Source organism: Typopeltis vanoorti, chromosome 16, assembly GCF_054136105.1.
Source record: "Typopeltis vanoorti isolate ZY-2024b chromosome 16, IOZ_Tvanoo_1.0, whole genome shotgun sequence".
NCBI classification, from domain to species: Eukaryota; Metazoa; Arthropoda; class Arachnida; order Uropygi; family Thelyphonidae; genus Typopeltis; species Typopeltis vanoorti.
In genome coordinates, this window is record NC_143564.1 from 78,220,658 (window position 1) to 78,242,727 (window position 22,070).

General features: G+C 34.8%; 1 protein-coding gene across 1 annotated transcript in view; it reads left to right on the top strand.

The window, feature by feature from the left end:
* The window catches only part of Syt4 (Synaptotagmin 4), a 124,972-nt gene that overhangs the window by 40,160 nt on the left and 62,742 nt on the right, over window positions 1-22,070 (top strand). Inside the window, exon 2 of the mRNA XM_090406471.1 lies at window positions 12,919-13,799. Within this exon, the coding sequence (XP_090262597.1) occupies window positions 12,919-13,799 (881 nt within the window). The remainder of the gene's footprint in view (window positions 1-12,918; window positions 13,800-22,070) is intronic.

Here is a 22,070-nt window from a genome sequence, read left to right on the forward strand (position 1 = left end):
CAGATCAGCTCGAAGTTTGTTGACTTTTCATTCTAACCAGATTTTACATGGTGCAGATTGTTTCATCCTCGGCTTTTGCTCTTTCGGTTTGCAACCAAGCTTCACTGAAATGATATAGGCTGTGCTGTATAGGAGCTGATTTGTTTCCTTTATATTGTTGGTTATGATGGTTTCAATTACAGCATTTGCGTCTAAGAGGAGCTGTTTTAGCTTAGATTTTTGTAAAGCTTTTAATGGTGGTAGTCTTATACGGTCATTTATGGAGTTCATATGTTCCAATATCCCTGACTTCATTTTACACTGCACTTCTGTCAAAACATTCTGATGTTGGTTCTGGCGAAATTGCATATTTTGTACATATGTCGTCATATTTTGTACATATTTTGTACATGTCGTCAGCTTGATGTTTACTGAGTTGAATTCCAAAGCTCGATATAGCTACCCCTCCTGATGATTTGCTGTTACTGGAGTTGTTGGTTTATTATGTAACTCTTGCAGCTCAAGTTCAATAAATATTTTGTTAGGAAAATGACACACAACATCCAATGGCAATCCTATCCAATCATACACCACCCTGTGAGAGAAAAATCTAGCCCTCACCCCTTCTTAGTGACATTCATTCTCAGATTCCAAGGATGCCCTCTTGACTTTTCTCCACCCTCCATAAAATGAAAAATTCCATTAACTGAAACCCTGTATGACTCTTTCAGAAGTTTGTAAGTCTCAATTACATCACCCCTCTTTATCCTGTTTGCTAGTGTCTGAAGTCTATAAATTCTCAATCTGTCTTCATAATTTAGTATTCCACAATCCTAATATAATTTTTAACACACTCCTTGCGCTCTCTCTCCACTGTATCAGAATCACAATGAAAACCAAGATACAAGACCTGAGCACAAAAGTCCAAATGAGGTCTTATCAAGGCCTTGTAAAGAGGCAAAATGACATCCTTATCTTTACATGTAAAAGTTCTTTCAGCATTGCAATTCTTTTTTAGGTTGTATTTGCAATCTTTGCTACGTGGCCCATGAATTTCAACTTGCATCTACTAATACTCCAAAATCCATAGCCTGATCAGTTTCTTCTAGCATAATCCCACCAATATAACACGACATTAGATATCTAATCACGCGAAAGTACATGACTCCACATTTACTGACATTGGTCTGACATCCATTTTCCATGTCCACAATTCCAGCCTATTCAAATCATTCTGCAGGTACTATATATCAGCCGCATTCCTGATTACCCTATCTATCTTCTCTTCATCATCAGCAAATAGCTGTATGTCGTGTGTCAAATTCTTCCCAATATCATTAATGCATAGATTGAATAACAGTGGACCGAGCACTGATCCTTGTAGTACACCACTAGTTACCTTAAATTTTGCAGATTCACATCCCCGTATAGCATTTTTTGATATCACTCAGTCAGCCATCCTCTTATCCACGCTAATATTTTATAATTCAAACCCACATTCTCCAGTTTATACACCAGCATTCCATGTTGTATTCTGTCGAAAGCCTTAGCAAAATCCAAATGTATCCTGGTATATCCATTCCTCTTGTCTTGCTCAATGATAACATTATTATAGAATGTGAGCAAGTTGCTAAAACATGATCTTCCGTTAGTAAACTCATGCTGTTCATTGCAAAGTACAGATTCTCTGTCAACCAACTTCTGAATGCGAGCACCAACCAAATTTTCCAAAATCTTCACCACCACTCCTGAGATAGTAATTGGTCGATAGCTGGATACATCAGTCTTTGCACCACTCTTGTGCAATGGGATTGCCATACATTCTTTTTACTTCTACGGAATTTTCCCTGTTCTGAGACTCAAATTCCCATGGGAAACACACACACACACACACACACACACACACACACACACACACACAAACAAGAACAGTATTATTGATTACATTATTGTTCATGATAAGAAGATTAGTTCAGGATAAAAGAATACGACGGAATTTTGAAATAGGAAATGACACAAATTTATTTTGAAATGTTTCGAAGTATACTTCGAACTGTCGATTCAAACTGAAAGAAAGCCTGGTTGGAATTACAATCGAATTACCACTATTTGAAAGACTGTTTGGAATAATATCCAAAGCTGATACCTTCAGAATATTTAAATGAAGATAAATATCGAGTTGGAGGTTATTTACTATAGTTTGGTTTCAGAAAACGGTTAGAATACGCAGAGGATTTTGTTGGTCATTAGACTTATCGGCTAATTTTTACATAACAACTTACATTACTATTTACTATTTTACATTACTACCGAGGGTTGGTTAAACATTAGATAACCTGAAAAGCAACTCTAGAGATAAGAGAATTTAGACAAGCCACTTTAAGTCACCGATACGCAGGATGCTGGTGATCTCACATCGGGCGATGAAATTCATCTACTACCTAAAGACATTCACAAACATTCATACTAGTGACGAAAAACCTAAGTCCTGCAACCGCTGTATGTGACCTAATCCACACTTTCTGTTGAAAGTCCATATCCTCTTGCCCTGGGTGGAATTTGAACGCAGGACTTTCCAGCTAAGGACTGAGTCATTCAATTAATCGATAGTAAATGAAGCGACGCAGCATTACTACTCATTAATTGAGTGACTCAGCTAAGGAAGAGTGTGTGTGTGTGTGTGTGTGTGTGTGTGTGTGTGTGTGTGTGTGTGTGTGTGTGTGTGTGTGTGTGTGTGTGTGTGTGTGTGTGTGTGTGTGTGTGTGTGTGTGTCGTGCTGAAATTGTATCCATGAACAAATAACTCCACAGGAAGATAAAGCAGTCCGTGAAAACAAAATCATATAGAAAGCTAATAAACCGGCGTTTACTCCTGTTTACAGCATTTAGTACATCCGAGCAACAATCAGGGATACCCATACTGAGATGGAAGCGCAGAGGGTCAACTGAAAATGCTACTTGCAGCAGACGACCCACCATACTCACCGAACGTGATCATAGGATGCTAAGAAGGATAATGTGTAAAAACCGCAATTCGTCGGCCAACACGTTGAATAGAGTTCCGGGCATCGACTGGAACACGAATCTGCACAAAAATATTCAGAAAACCGAGACTCACAACATAAGTTTCCAGGGTAGGACCGCAATACACAAGCCACACATTATCCAAACCAACATGCAGCATGGTCTTCAGTGTTCAATGAGCGTGTACAGTGGAACGTGGAAGCTTAGAAAGCTGTGTTATGGAGAGACGAATCACGCTACACCCTCTAAGAAGCAGATGGCGTGAGTGTATAGGATGCCTGATGAATGTCTCTTACCAGAGTGCGTAACCACCCCAACAATGAAATTCGGAGGTGGCGGTATGATGGTATGGTCTTTTTCTTACTTTGGCCTCTGACCTCTTTTTGTGGTGCCACGAATATTGAACTCCGACAGGTATCTGAACATTCTTCACAATGTAATGCTTCCTACTTATTTCCGTTTCTACGGAAATGGCCATTGTCTCGTTCAGCAAAATAATGCACCGTGTCATAATATTCCTGTTGCAACTGCGTGGTTTGTGGACACCACACTTGATTGGTCTCCATAGAGACCTGATCTTAATCTTACTGAACATCTGTGGGATTTATTTATTTCGTATGGGGGTTCCCCCTTATCCCGTTCGTTAGAATGGGTTGAACCCTCCTAATGATTAAGTATGCATTTTATGACTGCAGATTGTGTGTGTGTGTGTGTGTGTGTGTGTGTGTGTGTGTGTGTGTGTGTGTGTGTGTGTGTGTGTGTGTGTGTGTGTGTGTGTGTGTGTGTGTGTGTGTGTGTGTGTGTGTGTGTGAGCGCGCGCGTGCGTGCAGTGCGGGCCAGTTTGCCTGTTCTGAGGGACGAAAAACCGGAGTTTCCTGGTGAAAAAACCCTCTACCTCTGTATGAGACCGACACTAACTCTCCTGTGGTATGAACTAAAGTGCCGGATGGGATCAAGGGACGTTCTCCCCACAACAGTCCTGGACCTCATTATATACCTACAGGAAGAATGGTCCAAAATTCCCATTGATCGCTATCGTACGCTTATGAAGTATGCCTCGTAGGATTGCTGCAGTTATCGTAGCGAAAGGAGGTCCTACATCTTATTAAGGTAGTAGGCGCCATGGCTGTTTGTTTCTCATATTATGGTGTCCGTTAATTTTTTCCCAAGCAGTGTATAAGCGTACCTGGAGAAAAGACTAAGGGAAATAGTTGAAGAGAACTAGAAAAGAAGAAGAAGAAGAAGGCAGTAAGCCAAAATACCAGATTTTTACCTTAGGAAAAAACTGCGGATAAATATAAGGAACTCTATTTACGTTTCGTTGATCTAAAAAAAAAATCGTGTGACAAGGTATCGAGAAAAAACTGTTTAAAATATTTAATTCTACTCTATATGACGTAAACAGAAGCTTATATGAGTAATGTTGTACGCTATCGTCACTGTATAATTGACTGCATTATTAAAGCGAGTAGTATTAAACCTGATATTCAAATAGGAAATATTAAGCTTACTTCGGTTTTTTATGCAGGTAATTTATTATTTTCATTAAATGTGATAGAAATCTTCAAGTATTTAGATAAATAACTGTTGCGACAAATTTGGTAAATGGAAATCAGCAATAAAAATATTAAACTGAAAATAGGTAGAGAAAGAGAAACATTGCCAGCATTATCAGTAATGAAGCCATGGAACGGTTTGTACTTTTTTTTTTTTTTCATTTAGGCATAATCTTTAGTAAGATCATAAATTACATATGCGACCACTAAGCACGAACCATAGTATTAAATCTGCATGTAACCAACTAAGATTTATTTTAAGGATTTATTTTATTTATTTTAAGAATTTATTTTATTTATTTTATTTATTTTAAGAATTATTTTATTTAAAAAAATATCTGTCCCACTGTTAATTTAATTTAATTTTTAATTTTTATTATTTTTTTATATGAACATTTCACGTGGATACAGTGTTTTACAGCACAATATTCTAAGCTTGGGCAAAATGTAATTTATATCTAAGGAATATTACTTTTCTTAAAATCTGACAATCAGATAAGATGTTTAATTTTCGTAGAAAAGTGGGGTTAAAATATGTAATCCGAAAACTCAAACAGAAATAATACATAACCTGTCTGACTTCAATTTTTTTAATAACCCATCCCTATTAATAAGAACTGAAGACAAAATAAACAAGTACAGGAATCTGAACAGGGAGTGTTTAAATTTCTATGCGAATACATACTTTGTTTAGAAGTGCATACGTTTAGATGTTAACTAATGTCACAATAATGGATTTGTTGTATAGACGCTCTTATCGTGTCTACTTATCTATTCTGTGTGCCCACTGTTTCGTTTTATTTATAAAGATGAACCTTATAAATTTTGTACCAGAGATCTAGGGTACATAATATCTTTTATATGAATATAAATGAATAGGGTAGATGAATTTCATCACCAGCATTTTCATCAGCAAAATCGCCATTCTGCTTACATGAGAAATTTCTCTCTTTTTTTCATTTTGGAAAGGGAAAGAAAAAGTATATGTTGCCTAACATCTTTTAGATCCACTTTCCAAAATAAAAAAGAGAGAAATTTCTTATGTTGGTGTTTTTATTACAATAACTAAGTGCTCGCAATATACCACATGTCACAGTTGAAGAATATACGAGATTTTGAAACTGATGACGACTTAACCGATTTAAAAAGAGTAACAGAGTTTCTCTTTTGCAAAAATGGGCAAGCTGAAAACTAACCAAAAAAAAGATAATTAACAGAGAATGCATTTAATGGACTGTCGAGCGGTAGAGTCAGTAGAGAACTGGAGTGGTCTTCCTAGATGAATTCTGATACTTCGTGGAAATGCCAAGTAATAAAAATACCGTTTCTAAATGAATCTTTCTTTTGGTTTACTCTCTTTTTAAATTAATATATTATTAAATGGCCACTATATTATTTGAATTTCTCAGACTAGAGATTTATATAGTGAATTCTGAGACATGCATTTCTAAAATCTAAGCTATCAGGCCTTTATTCGATTGATAAAGTTTAAAGATCGCCTATAAGAAAGGCAGTTGATATTCTTAGCATGTAAAACAATATGTACAAACATTAAATAAAAATTTCAGTATAATAAAAAAATAAACGGTATGCATTTAAAATACACACAAGCAGCAACAACACAGGTAATCATGGTACCGAAATGCATATATGTATTTCAGTAAAGATAATAAAACCATTTGCAAACTAATAATGCTTGAAGCCACGTATGTTTTTTTTTCTGGTTGTTGTTTTTTTAAACAGGGATAAAGAAATTACGGCAATTGTTACTCATGGGGAAAATGATACAGAATAGAGAATCCATTTTTGAGGAGGATTAATTAATTGTGAGAGGTGTCAGAAGAGAGAGAGAGAGAGAAAGAAATTAAGTCTGAAAACTAGTATTAACTTTAGAGGCCCGGTTGAAGGCCTGAAGTGGCTTGAAAAAAGTTCCATATTTGGTTTCTAGACTAGAGTTTTTAGACTATGTAAAATTAAATTTAAAAAAATACAAAATTATTAAAAAATATAAAAAAATCCCTATCCTACCTATAATAAACTTTCTAAATAAATCTTTTGTCGGTGGGAGCCACAGAAAAAAAATGATTTACTCGAACCTAATACATGTTTCTTGACATAGCAGAATAAAGATCAGTCTTCAGAAGAAGTTTTTTCATATCTATTTGTTTATTTATTTTAAGAGAGGATGTTTCTCCTTGGTCTGAATCTTTGACAGCTTTTTGATGGCTTCAGTTTATTATCTCATAATAAGTTGGATAAGTTACATTGAACCTAAACAGTGAACCAGTTAGATCATCATAGGATGTTAATTTTTGTAAAAAATAGTGGCTGTTACGTTTTATAGAAAAGTTCGGAAGCAATTTTATCTCTGTGGAACAACTATGTATGCCACCCTTTTGTTATACATTTCCCCACACTGGGTGGTGGTTGGTTACTTTTTCATATGCTTGTTCACGCTGCGGCAGTTATCTGAGACAGCTCGTTTGTCACACACGCCCAGACATTTCGACCTGAACATACAGAAAGATTGCTGAGACGTGGTTAGACTCTTCGAGAAAGAAACATTGTTAGCACTTGGTTGCTACTGTATTTCATTGCTCACAAGTCAACACAAATTACCTCGAACAAGCGCAAAAGAAAGAAGAGAAAGCCTTCCTGAAATAAAAGACGCAGACATATTGATCTGCAGCAGGTTACTGACGTCGACAAGGATAAAAGCACCTGCGTTACGCTCTGATGTATGTGCTTCATCGCACTGGTGTTCTTATTTCGGTAACCTGTGAGTTGAGGCCTAATACAACTTCCAGTTACATTTGGCTTATAATTCAAACTTGCTGTGATAAGTTATTAAGTTAAGACATTAACTTAATCTCTGCAGATTAACTTAATGTCTATAAACCTTATTTCATACACACATATATATGAAGAAACAATCCATTATGGAGTAACTTTTTACTGTAGAATTCGATGTATAATAGCTTGAAGAGGTTCTGCAACAGACTTCATATAATAAATTGATGTTTTATAGAGTGGTGTCGATTACTTTCACTTCACTGACACTCAGTTTTCCAACATTCACAAACACCTATTGAGAGACATGAGTTTTTCAGACGTAGTTCTTATTAATATCAAAATCTACGAAAGACTTTGCAGAACTAATTGATTCTTTCTGCACATAAACATTACATTAATAAATCTGTTCTCTCATCCTCCTTATATGGAGAATGCAAGATTTACCTCCCAGAAAATTGGGTGTTTCATCCGTCAAAATAGGCTATAAGAACACATCATGCAATTAACAAACAGAATAAATTGACTGTAAATAAATAATAATTATAAAAAAAAATACCTCCCCCCCCCCCACAGTGGAACGTTCCGTAAAACTTAATCAAAAATATCACTTGCTTGTACGGAATTTTGTACTTTTATCATCAGTGCCGTATTTCATAATATGCGTTGTCAGGGTTTATTAACATATTAACATTTATTAATAATCCTCGATTAGCAAAGGAAAAAACAATAATAGTATGATAGATATTATATGTATTATCACTGTATACTATAGTACTTGGTACTGTATATTATACTATATACATATTGTATATTATAGTAAATAAACATAATCAATCTTCTTTCACTACGCGTTATTCCCGCTTCCTATGCAGGGTCCCCGTGTTACTTAGATGCGACATCTTGTTAGTACCACTCCCAACCGACCTGTCGCCTAGTCTGCCGCTGGGGGGGGGGGAATATTTTTGACTGTAGCAGCGTATGTTCAAGGGGGGCGGTTTGCCGGATTAAAAACGCCAGATAAACTGCGGAAAAAATCCTATTGCCCGCTCCCAAGACCGGCTAACTTGGCTATGGAAGATCCTCAAATTCCTCACGTCTTCGACGGGAATCGAACCTGGGACACTCCTTCCCCAATCATACGGTTGCGAAGCACAAAGCTACTAGGCTAACCGCGCGGACAAAATAAACATAATCAACAATTGTTACAAAATGACCATCTTTTTATTCTGCCTCTCTGCATTTTTGTTCCGCTTATTAGAGCCCTGCACACATACTAATGCGCTTGAATTTAGGATTCCTTTCGAGAAGGCTTCAGAATCGGTACTGCCATCTTTGGAGAATTGTGACTTCAATCAAAAAGCCTCTACTAGTAGTTACGCCTAGGATCATCCACAAAAATACGTAAAATTCCAGGAAATACAGTGCGTTTATAGCAGTGTTCTAGCAACCAGTATGCAACTAATCGTGTTTTTTTTTTATTATTTGTTTCTTCCTACCACATAGGCGATCGTCTGCTGAAAGTAAATAACTTTACTTTTACAGGAATTTTAGGTTTCTGATTAAGAATTTTTTATACAATAAACTAATCACTTGGTATACCAGTGCACCAAGTAACTAGTTTATTATTTCGAGTTTTATTATTTCACTATTATTTTGATCCTTATTAAATGCGCATACCTAATAGCTGCTAGCAACAACGTTAGCCTTTTCTAGCTCGTAGGGTACGGACTCCTAAAGGTTTCGAAAGCATTCCACAAGGATGCTGATCTATGCAATATCGAATCGACAACAGCTGTTTCAAATAGTATATGACGGATTCTCGGGAACAACAGATTTTCATGAATAAATATACTGGCGGTTGGTCGATCATGTTATGTTAAGAAAAGACACGATAGGCATAGAAAAAGCTGGATGTGCGATTTCTGTAATTTAAATCAGGTCGGACGGTGACATTGATGATGATGAAAATTCGTGAAGTATTTAGACTGAACATTAATATCTTATAACAGAATCCAGTGTTAGATGAAACAAAACACCAATAAAATAGCCGCAAATGTATAACGGAGTAAGGCAGAGTGTTATGAAATAAACTATTGTCATTACTCAATGTTATTAACTTTACTATGAATGAAGGGTATCCATTTATGTTCTATGATTACTTCATGCCTTACCAGATTAGTTCGATTCCTTTACCAGAAACATAAAAAAATTAAACTTAATATGACTATACCTGAAAACTGCTTTTGTGCATATATAGATGAAGAAATTGTGCCTGTTATCAGAACATTATTCAAAACATTGGAAGAGAGGATGCAATTCGAAAGTATTTTTTTCTGTCTTCTAACTGTTTTAAGCAATGCGGCCGCGCGAGAGTAATTTTACTTTCCAGAATAAGCCATACAGAACTGTTGAGCCATACAGAACTAGCAGCCGTTTTTCGATCGAATACACTTTGTTACTAAATTATGTATGAACAGCAAGTTCATATGATTTTCTTAAAATTGTTCCCGTTGTTTCACGGATTTGGTTTACACTAGTATAGTATGCCCTGTTGCTATGAGTGATTTTTTTTTTTTGTGCATATAAACCCGAAATTGACCAGAACTTCTGCGTCCTCTTTGAACTTCTCTTTGATCATTTCATATCCGATTGCTGATACGTTCTTATCATCCTAGACAACCTTTGCTCTTTCGTTAGATTTCTGGACCACTTTGTTGCATTTCCATTAGTTGGTGTTTCCTATAGTTAATTTTGGCTAATCCAGTCTTTTACCACAGCTACGAAAGCTCAGGCCATTGAAATTGCATTCTAGGATAACATCTTTTCCATATTCCATGAGTTGTCATGTGCTATTGACAATATGCAAGTATACAGTTGATTCTAGGGAGATATCCCTTTCCTTACTATAGCAGTTGAAGTCATGTGTGATAACAGGAATCTACTTGTTATTATATTTCAGTCTAAATATGATTCTGAAGATTATTAGTCGATCGTGAGATAAAAACTCTGCGAAGAACATCAACTGTGAGAAAGCCAGTAGAATTAATGAGATAACAACTAATATTATCAAAAAAATTGTCAAAAAGTTCGCTAGTCTTTTGTCTTCTGAGAGTATTTCTGAAGACTTTGTTAGCAAGAATGTAAATAAAGATTGAGTCTTACTTAGCAGAAGAATAAGCACGTTTAGAAGGGAAAGAAGCACAACAGAAAAAAAACACAATAAATATGCTTAGAAAAAAGTATACTGAAAATGATAAAACCTATTTCACAACTTTGTTGATATATGAGAAACTTTTGATTCAATATTGGATGGAGTCTGTGGAAGATATTACCTAAAATTGCTGTAATAAACAACAGAAATAATATCAGAAATGATGGTTGAAATTAGGGAAATATTAAACAAATCCATGTACATCAGACGTAGAGTATAACTTGTATATACAATCTTCACAGCTTTGTTTTCTGAATAAGAACGCATTGAAAGAACAAATGGATCGTCAGTTTGTGGAAGAAGAATCAACAAATAAAGGTTCACAGAGATATTAATAAATTTGATAGCTTATCTATCTATTGTGGTAGCGTAATTCATGGAAGTGAGATTGTTATCTAGAATGAATACAAGACCAAGAATAACAAAAGAAACATCAGAATTACAGAATTTAAAATCCTTGTGGGAGACTAAACACTACAGAAAACAAGAATGCCACTTGAAGATACACTAGCATTCTGTACTATTGCTACAGACGTCAGGGATAAACAGATGCAAGATGACGAAAAGATACTGCTTTTCTGAAAAGATACTGAATCTAGGAAACGAAATGTTACAGAAAATTATTGCAGATATTATAATTAGACAATGTAAGAAATAAAGATGTGAGTAAGAAGACATTATATAGCCAAGGCTACAGGAAATACAATTAAAGAATTAGAATAAAGATGAGATGGATGGACCATATCGTTAGATCCAGACAAATACTAAGATAGATATTTGGAGGATCACCATCAGAATCACATGAAAGAAAAAGATTAACAGCTTCATAATTGAATGAACCATGGTAATGGACAAATATTGCATTCAGAGATGGGGTTTTTTTTTCAAAATTTATGAAGATAGAAATTGGAAGAAAGCGCGTTCAAACTCTGTCTTCTGTGAGCTTTTCTAACGGTCTAAGGAGGATGACAAGAAGAAGAAAAGAAAAAGTTTATTTTCTAAAACGAGGGGAGTCCAATACATATCGTACCTAACATTTTTGTGTGTGTGTGTGTGTGTGTGTGTGTGTGTGTGTGTGTGTGTGTGTGTGTGTGTGTGTGTGTGTGTGTGTGTGTGTGTGTGTGTGTGTGTGTGTGTGTGTGTGTGTGTGTGTGTGTGTGTGTGTGTGTGTGTGTGTGTGTGTGTGTCTAAGGCCATGAGGGAAGTATATTATACTTGTTAACTGTTGCATTGATTCCACCTTCCCATATCATGGACACCGTTATATTCGCCTAATAATCTTATAAATTCTCCGCGTCCTAGATGAAATAAGAACCCAGTTCCTTCAGATGTTACACCTGCTGACCAGAAGTTGCAAATAATTTAGGGTTTTATTATTACATATTACAATAAGAACTCAGTGAAATCCAACAAGTCTTTTACTTTTGAGATAGCAAAAACAATATGAAAATGGTCAAGTTATGTGTACGTAGATTACAAACGGTGAATTAATGACAAATAACTGAGAATTTCATATTTAAACAATAGTTTAAAGGCAATTACAATAAATCTCCGATGTCAAAGGTTTGACAAATACTCACATCACAACTGTCTCACTAACTTAAGTAAAATGTCATTTACTAAGACTGGATTTTTCAAAAAGTATGTTTGTCAGAATTGCTCACATAGTGCTGAAAACCTGTGGTACACTAATAGCAGAAGGGAAAAAAGGAGATAAGCCAAGAATTCTGCTTTGAAGGTGAAGGAATCACAATGGGATACTGCTTAGATTTTTTTGAGAACTCTAATAAGTTGCTCAAAGCTGATAAGAATTTTGTAGACAACCATGTTTCCCTGGTGAAATTCAAATCTATGGCGTATTCTGGGAAAATAATAGCATAAAACTGCTTAAAAACCAAATTGGTTTCATAGAATTTTAAGCTGATTTGCTTTTAACTGCTAGCCTAATCGTACAGAGTCAATCAGTTAAAATTAAATGGGCTAGCGCATAATTTATAAACTAAATTTGTCATATATTGTTACAACCAAATGGTATGTAAGTGAAGATGAGATAAGCAATTAACATAGCGAATGGTTAAGAAGACTTTTTAATAATGGTGAGTGAATTTAACGAGACCTCCGTGGAAGATTTCACAGGGCTAAAGTAAAGTAAAATTAAATTAAAATAAAATAAATGAAATTAGCACTAAAATACCTTTCACACTCCATGTATTCCATTTTGCAGTCCACTACTCCATCTTGTTTACATATATTTTCGAAATAGAATTTAATTTAACACTTTTGATAACTTAATAATAATAGAAGCTCGAATTTATTTCTAACAGCTCATTTCCCTCTCCCCTTTTCTTATTTCTAGTTACTACCCCGGCTGTGGTCGGTATATGTGTCGGTAGCGCCTTTTTCATTGTCACACTAGCAGCCATCAGCTGCATGTGCTACAGGAGGAGAGCAGCACAGGCGTCGCATAAATTGTCAACGGCTTTGAAGAAGAGCCTTCCAGAGAAACCTTTAATGCTGAGGAAACCTACTGCGGTAAAAAGTCCAAGCAGCGGTCCTGCGGGACCGATACTAAAGAAAAGTCCGAGTCCAACAGGACAAAAGTCTCCTCCGAGTCAGAAATCACCAAGTGATTCATCGAATCGTGAAGTAGAAAAGAAGGGAACTTCAGGGGGAGGATCGAACGTGAAACAGTCTGTGATTGCAAACACAGAAGTGAAACAACTGGTGACAAAAACTCACATAGAAAATGAAAAAGAGCAAGACAAAAAAAAGGCTCTTAGTCCCACAACCGAAGATGGAGAAACCAAAGAGAAGGAGGTAGTTGAGGAGAAGCCAACAAAATTAGGCAAATTACATTTTCGGCTGAAATACAATGCCGAGAAACACGCGCTACTGGTCACCATAGTTCGCTGCACTGATCTACCAGCAAAGGATCCCAATATCGGCAGTTCTGATCCTTACGTCAAATTGCAGCTTCTACCAGAGAAGCAACATAAAGTGAAGACCCGAGTCCTTCGGAAAACACTAAATCCAGTTTACGACGAAGACTTTACATTCTATGGCATCAATCCTAATCAACTTCAAGCAACAATTCTACACTTCGTCGTCCTCAGTTTCGATAGGTATTCCAGGGATGATGTCATCGGTGAAGTTATTTGTCCTTTGGGAAGTGTCGACTTCGAAGCCCTCTGTAAACAGATGGCTCTGAGTAAAGAGATCTCGCCCAGGAATCTCAAGGTATGTCAGAATTCTATATAGATAAAAGTCTATACAATCAGTAATAATAAATATTAATTATAGTTTATTCTTAATTATTCGTTTTTATCTTATGTTTTTTAAACGAATTGTAAAACACGGAGAATGTTTCAACTTATTTCATATTGTGTTAAGTAGCTACTGTGTTTTAATCATATTAGAACAGTTGTTCTCAGTCACGTAATGTACAATTCATTAATAATCGTTAGTCATATTTTTATCGTGTGGCATATGCACAACAACCGCTGACTCAGTTTAGATGACTTGGCATTATAACTGATACACACACACACACACACACACACACACACACACTCTGTGTGTGTGTGTGTGTGTGTGTGTGTGTGTGTGTGTGTGTGTGTGTGTGTGTGTGTGTGTGTGTGTGTGATTATATGCTTCAACTCGGTTATTGTGATACATTTTCAAAAATAGATTTAATGACTTAAAAACCGAGATTACTTATAAAGATTTAATAAGAATAATACAACTAGTTTCGGCTTATAATAGCCTTCATCAGGTATTCTTAAAGAAAGAGAATAGTAATAAACATTGAAGTATCTAAAAACTGGAAAATACAGGTAAAAAATCGCCACACATAATTGATACATAAAAAACGTTGTATTTTTTCAAGTTGTTCTAACAGGCGTGCCATTGTTTATTGCAAGTATGCGTGCAGACTCACGTGAACGCCAATATTGAATAACTGTAGCATGGCTATCTGGAATGTTATAACTCAAATTGTTGTTTTTAGATACTTCAATGTTTATTACTATTCTCTTCCTTTAAGAATACCTGATGAAGGCTATTGTAAGCCGAAACTAGTTGTATTATTCTTATTAAATCTTTATAAGTAATCTCGGTTTTTAAGTCATTAAATCTATTCTTGAAAAAAAAAAATATATATATATACAGTATATATATTAATGAGTAAATGAACGAAACATTAGACTAAATTACTGCACTCTTGAAGAAGTAAATGAGCTTCAGTATCTTGGTTTCTACATTGATGCTCTAACACGGTGAAAAGAAAGCACAAAGCTTTTCAATTCCATAAGTCTAACTAATATCTGGAAATCCAATGTCATTACCACATATTTCAAAATTCGTCTGTATAAAACCATCAGTTCAGTGATATTTACATATGGTTCCCAGATGTGAAACATTGCTATTCAACGAGCAGTTAATATCATAAATAACTTTGAAACAACATTTCTTCGGTCATTGTTTCGTTACATACGGAAAAATCGCATTCCTAATACTGTCATTCTTGAAGAAAGTCAGCAAAGACCCCCTAATAGAAACATTTCCGAAAAGTCAGTTGAGGTGATCGGGACACCAACTTATACATCAACCTTCACACCTACGCTCAATATTTTTGTTCTTTATAGACCAAATGATGGACTGAAGGGAAGAGAAAGACCAAGAAAACAGTTTTGGAAATATATAAGCAAACTTCTTTTTGAAGAAACTCAAGAACAACCTGACATTTACCATTTGACAGATAACAGAGCGAACTTGCTCACTTTCGTTTAACAGACTTTATCTCCACGAGTTGTTATATGAATACTTCTGTATATATTTCCCTATTCAATAAAAGATGATCATGATGAATGAATAAATTTAGAATTAGTCTGGAATAACATTTTTACTAAAAAGATCCTGTATATCTGTGTGCTTATTAAGCGGATGACCGAACATATGACATAGCGTATTTAAACATCAGTAAAGTATATGCACTCTTAAGTACTCATAATATTATTTATCCACTCAGGTTATAATAATACCATGAAAACTATAATTACTAGAGATATCTCATTTGCAGTTTGTACGAAATCGGCATTAACTGAGTAAGAACGATAGAATTTGCATTCCTTAAAGCAAAATGGAAAATGAAAATGAAAATATAATTTTTTTTGCGGGCAAACCAACAGAACACGCGCACACACATGGCTATTATGAATAAAATATAAAATCTTTTTATTTAATGACCTTTTCCCTGAGAAACGATAGCATAAAACTTCTATTGGTAATCATTCTTCAGTCATTCTTTCAACATGGTCTTACCTTATATTCTGCTACTGTTTATTACTTTGGGTGTATACGTTTAACTAAACGTGTCTGTGTAGCAGTCAGACTCTACAGCTGCAGACAAAAGACATATCGATTGTGATTCCAGTCACTGAGTTAAAGATTTTTTTTTTCTCCAGCAGAATCCAAAATCGGGAAGGTATTCGATCTTTGAATCACTTGTAACTCAAAACATTCGCCCGCTGAGCAACTACGAGTATATATAATAAATTAATAGCAAAGATTGTGAACATCACCTTCAACAGAAGCTGATGGCACGTCACCGAAATAAATTAAACTGCGGCGATGATGAAAGGTGGGGACAACTGCCTACTGATTACTCAAAATAGGGCTGCTGCTATTTAGTGATTAGGACTGAAATAGTGCTATCTACTCCCTTTAGGAAATGAAAAAGCGTTACAGAATTATTTATTTAAATTGAACTTTATTTATCTTAAACTTAGCTTGGGAATTGCAGTTTGAATTTTATTAACATCTTTTTCTTCAAAGTTCATGTTTCTGATTCATATACAGTAATGTGATAATTTAAATTCTATTCTTCTTATATTTCGTTTTCAGAATTTACTTTCTAAAACTCTTCTTACTGTTCTGCATGGATCGTAACAAACGATCATTTTTAGCGCACCTCTCAAAATGCACCTATTAGATTCGTCTAGTCCAGTGTTTCTCAACCTGTGATCCGCGGACCACAGGTGGTTCACGACTTTACATAAATTACATAAATATATATTTTGAATTATCCAAACAAATTAAAATTGAATAAGTAAGTAAAAATTATTGAAATCAAATGGAGACTTAAAAAAAGACAAATACCGTCAGAATGTTCAAAGGCGGAAGCAATAAAACTATATTGTTTTTCACTTCATCCTTCTTTTATTACTCGTCATTCTGACACTACAATAATTTGTAGCGGCAGAATGACGAATAATAAGAGGAGTGAAGTGAACCACAGTATAGTTTTATTGCTTCCACCTTCCCTTGCTGTTTTGTCAGATTTGAAGTGAACATGTGTTATCCACATTTCAATCAATTGCTTGTTGTTTGTTGATTTTTATTATTGAAGGTTTTCCTCCTTCAACCAAGGCTCAGTATACCTTCAGAAGTGAAGTGCTAAGTGATACTTGGACAAAGTGTGTTGTGAGTTAACCCCAGTATTCATATATTTTTCGGAAACGTTTTCTAATAATGGAAAAGTGGCTTAGAACTAGGACTTTAACTCTTAGTAAGGGAATACCGTGAGTAGACATATAAGTACAAAATTAATGACGGAAAATCTCACGTAAAAAGATTTTTTAATAGTATAATTTTTGCCTGTGTCGTAATAATTTTTACAGGCATCGTCAGTACATGTTAAGCTCAAATTAAACAATAACTGACAATTCCAAAAAGCGTCACCTAAGTAGCTAGTGTAAGATAACTAAAAAGGTCAATAAAAAGGTCCTCTTCAAATACAGAAGAAATAACGCGCATTCCTATCCCTTATGTACACGGCATTAGTGAACCTATAGCAAAAGTTTTAAAACCACTGAATATTTTTGTTGCCTTTCGACCGGTCAGAAAAATCTCCACCTTTCTCGCTTCTCCTAATTACAAGCGTGCACATCTTAATTATCCAGATGCCTACCAGATTCCTAGCTCTTGTGGATTATCTTATTTCGGACAAACACGAAGATCTGCCTCTATTCGAGGCAGATCTTCATGTGAAAATCGTGTGGAGTAAAGAAACATGTGAAACTTTACTCCACTCTCCTAACTTAAACAGATCCGATGGTTTACGTCTAGCCCCTTTATGGGAGATAGTACTTTACAAATCAGCTAATCTTTCCTAACTTTTTATTGTATATATATATATATATATATATATATATAGTTTTTTTTTTTTGCTAGGAATTTTTATTGACCTTTTTAGTTATCTTACACTAGCTACTTAGGTAGCTTTTTTTGGAATTGTCAGTTATTGTTTAATTTGAGGTTAACATGTACTGAAGATGCCTGTGACACACAGGCGAAAATTATACTATTAAAAAATCTTTTTATGAGATTTTTCGTCATTAATTTTGTATTTAACTAGGACTTTGAAAAGAAGAGCAAATGAAACAGGTGATGCTAATTGCGATATTACAACAACGGGGAGTAAATATGATACTATTAAAGTAGAAGAAACAAGCAGTTCAAAGAAAATATACAGTTTGTGCATAGCGAAAACAGGGAAACCTCATTCTACTGGGGAAAATGTATTATTTCCAGCTATAAAAGATGTGGTAAAAACTATGTTTGGAAACAAGTTACTAAAAGATGTTGATTTGACTCCTCTTTCAATGACACTGGGTCGCAGATTTAATGATATGGCAGGTGACGTAAAATCTCGGTGACATCCCCATTCATTTGTCTACTGGAAATCGGAAACTGATACCTTTATTTGTTTAATAAAAATTAAAACTTTGTTCAGTGATGATACACTTTTAATCGTTTACTTCCAACTTAATTATGTTTCCATATGTATTTGTAAATGTTTATGTGTATGTAAAATGTATATGTAATATGTAAATGTTGTATGTAAATGTAATATGTATATGTATATGTTGTAGATGTAAATAGTGGTAATTCCCACATACATTTAAAAAAAAATTACATAACTTAGTGGTACGTAGAATTGTCTTCGGCATTTTAATGGTCATTGGGCTTAGAAAGGATGAGAAACGCTGGTCTAGTCTATCCTTTCGTATGCAAGTTATTTCAAACTCTGGCAAGGACGGATTTTGCTCAACTTTAGTGTTTGGGATCCTTACAAAACATTGTTGACTACTTGAATTTTTTCGATGGGACTATTTTAGGGGTGCAAAGGTAGAGAGGTATGTGTCAAAATTACAATAACGCTGCTCTATCTGTAATTTAATAAATTTGGAATCTAGAACGTACAAAAGAAAAATTCTACACTGATTAGAAGAAATTTAATGGGATGCGATAGTTATATCTAGTAATATTTTTTCCAGATCATTACAATTATACCACCAAGCAAAACACAATTATATACCTAGCATACATACGCTAAAAACGGATCGACTTGTCATAAACATCATGACGTTTTGATACAAATCTGATTTTTACAAAATTATTACAATTAAACTGAACTAAATAACTTAAAATATATGAATTATAAGTTCTCGAGAAAACAAATGAAAATATCGGAAGTAAATAGCGTTCAATGTGTGGAAGGTTAGCAAAAGAGAAAAATCTTTTGAGACTGAGAGGCAGTATTTGTAATATGCTTATGCTAAAAAAACTGGAGGTTGAGAGTTATACCAAGAAGAGAAATCTAATCTTGTCCAGAGATCTGACGTTGTTGTCAAATGCAAGACCGGAAGAAAAAGTTTTTTTCTTGCAAGAAATAAGACGGGACTGAATTGTGCTGGTATTAAAGTTAAGGAGGTTATTAAAGTCGCACTGAAAAATGGTTTGAAGACCTGAATTTACGGTTCCAGAAGTTGATATCTGAAAGTTTTGGTGAACCCCCTTTAGTTTAAGGATTGTCAAATGAGGAAGCGACTAACATTATCACAGTATTCTGATTGACAAATATGTACAGTATATAAGAGTTGCAATCAACTGAAGAAGCTCGCTGATACAGAGAAGGAAGTGTATTAGCGAAGAAACAGAGCTTTGCCTTGTGAAACAACCATATTAGTTGCAAAATTTTAAGATCCATCTGTTATTAAAAATCATCTACAACCATAAGACACCTTGCAACCAAGGTATCTATTCATGATTGGCAAAAGCATGAATAGATATCACCTTATAGATATCATTAGTGACACTTTCATAAAATTTTCCATACCATTTCTCCAAAATGAGCAATATAAGCAAAAAAAATATCACTTGTTGAAGGTCAGTGGCAGAATACATAATGGGGATGGTTTATTGGTTGAGAGATTTTAAGATAGTGTGGAAGTCGATTGATAATGGTATCCATTACGTTAGTAAGAACTGAAGTGACGGAAATCATATTTTCTAATGAAATAAGAGAGGATAAAAAGGCAGCAAAGAGAGAGGAGTAGTGTTTAAAGAAGCTAAAATTTAAGTTTGTTAGGTGTAGTCTCTTGAATATAAACCCTCAGAACAATTGTGCGAATATTAGGACCAGACATTCTTCTGTTTTGTTCTGTTCCTTGCTAAAAATCAAAGGAGAGCATCGAATGTTGAGTGACTGGAAAGGTAGAAGGAACTTGATCAAAATCATGTAAGGAAAAGCTTGACAAAAAAGTAAGAAGTCGAATAATTGACTATTACTTTGTGTAACATTGCACTAAAAATATCCAACTGCAAAACAGGTGGAATTAGGGTTGAACAAAAGTCTCATGGCGAAAGCTTTGGGATGACTACTATTTGAATATGATTCCCTCTTGTAAGGTCTAAAACTTTCCCACTTTTAGTCCTTACAGGATTTTGGATGTGTTGATAATCTATGTGTAGCTATTTCCGGCTTTAGTGTAAACAGAAAATAAAAGAAGAAGGAAGATGGAATTTCGATGAAACCCGGTTGCAATATACCCGTTTCTCTTGTACATAATGGATCACCCAGGACATTCTAGATCTAATAGATGAAAGAAGAAAATACAAAACCTCCCTAAAGGAAGAAAGCAAAGACAAATATAAACATATAAAAATATGATAAATAGAAAGTGTAAAGAAGCAAAAGAACAATGGTATACAGAGAAATGTAAAGAAATAGAAGATCTAACAAAGACTGGAAGAATCGATAAAGCTTATAACATTATAAAAGGAATAAGCCAGCAAAACAAGACAAGAAGTACAATTATCAAAAATAAACAGGGGAACATACTTATAGATAAGGAAGAAATTTCGGAAAGATGGAAGGAGTACTTAGAAGATCTATATACTGGAAAAGATCTAGATGCCAAGGCTATAGAAGATGAAACAAGACAATGTGGAAGAAATTGGTCCAACTATATTAAAAGATGAATTTGAATGGGCACTGAATGAATTGTCAGCCAACAAGGCACCAGGCACTGATAACATCCCTTCAGAATTAATAAAATACTCAGGAAACATAACTAAGTCATACCTTTTCAAGATCATAAAGGATATTTATGAAACGGGGATCATCCCCAAAGATTTTACACAATGCTCTATCATACCTATTCCTAAAGTAAATAATGCAAACAAGTGTGAAAATCATCGAACAATAAGCTTAATATCACATGCTTCGAAAATTCTACACGAAATTATACAAAAAAGACTAACAAAGAAGGTTGAAAAATATGTTGGCAATGACCAGTTTGGATTCAGGAAACAGATGGGGACAAGAGAAGCAATCCTAGCTCTAAGAACAGTTATTGAAAGAAGATTGGAGAAAAATCAAAATACTCTGATAGTCTTTCTTGACTTGGAGAAAGGCTTCGATAGTATTGACTGGAATCAAATGTTTCACCTCCTAAAAACAATAAAGCTCGATTGGAGAGATAGAAGGCTCATATTTAATCTTTACAAGCATCAAGAAGTCCTAATAGAAGCAGCCAGCAATACAACAAAAACCTCAATAGCAAAAATACGTAGAGGTGTAAGACAGGGGTGCTCTCTTTCACCCATATTGTTTAATCTGTACATTGAAGATGCAATAAATAAACTGAAAGAACTAATAGAAACAAGAATTAAGATAAATGAAATTGATATTAACTGGCTACGGTTTGCGGATGATATAGCAGTTATAGCTGATGACGAAAACAAACGGAAAGCCACCCTAACAAAGATGGAAGAAATCTTTACACAGTACATCCTGAAAATTAATTATAAGAAAACAAAATTATTAATTACAAGTAAAGCAAATCCAATGAAAATAAACCTGGAAATAAATAACAACCTACTACAACAGGTATCCTCTTTTAAATATCTTGGAAGTCTTATCACAGAAGATGGAAGAAACCAATCAGATATTAAAGCACGAATAATCCTAGCCAAAAAAGCATTCTACAACAGAAGAAACATTTTTACCAGTAAAGAACTTAGCATCCAGCTCAAAAAAAGGCTAGTGAAAACATACATATGGAGCATTGCATTATATGGTTGTGAGGCCTGGACTCTAACAAAACAAGACATGAAAAAGTTGGAGGCATTTGAACTTTGGTGCTGGAGAAAGATGATGAAAAT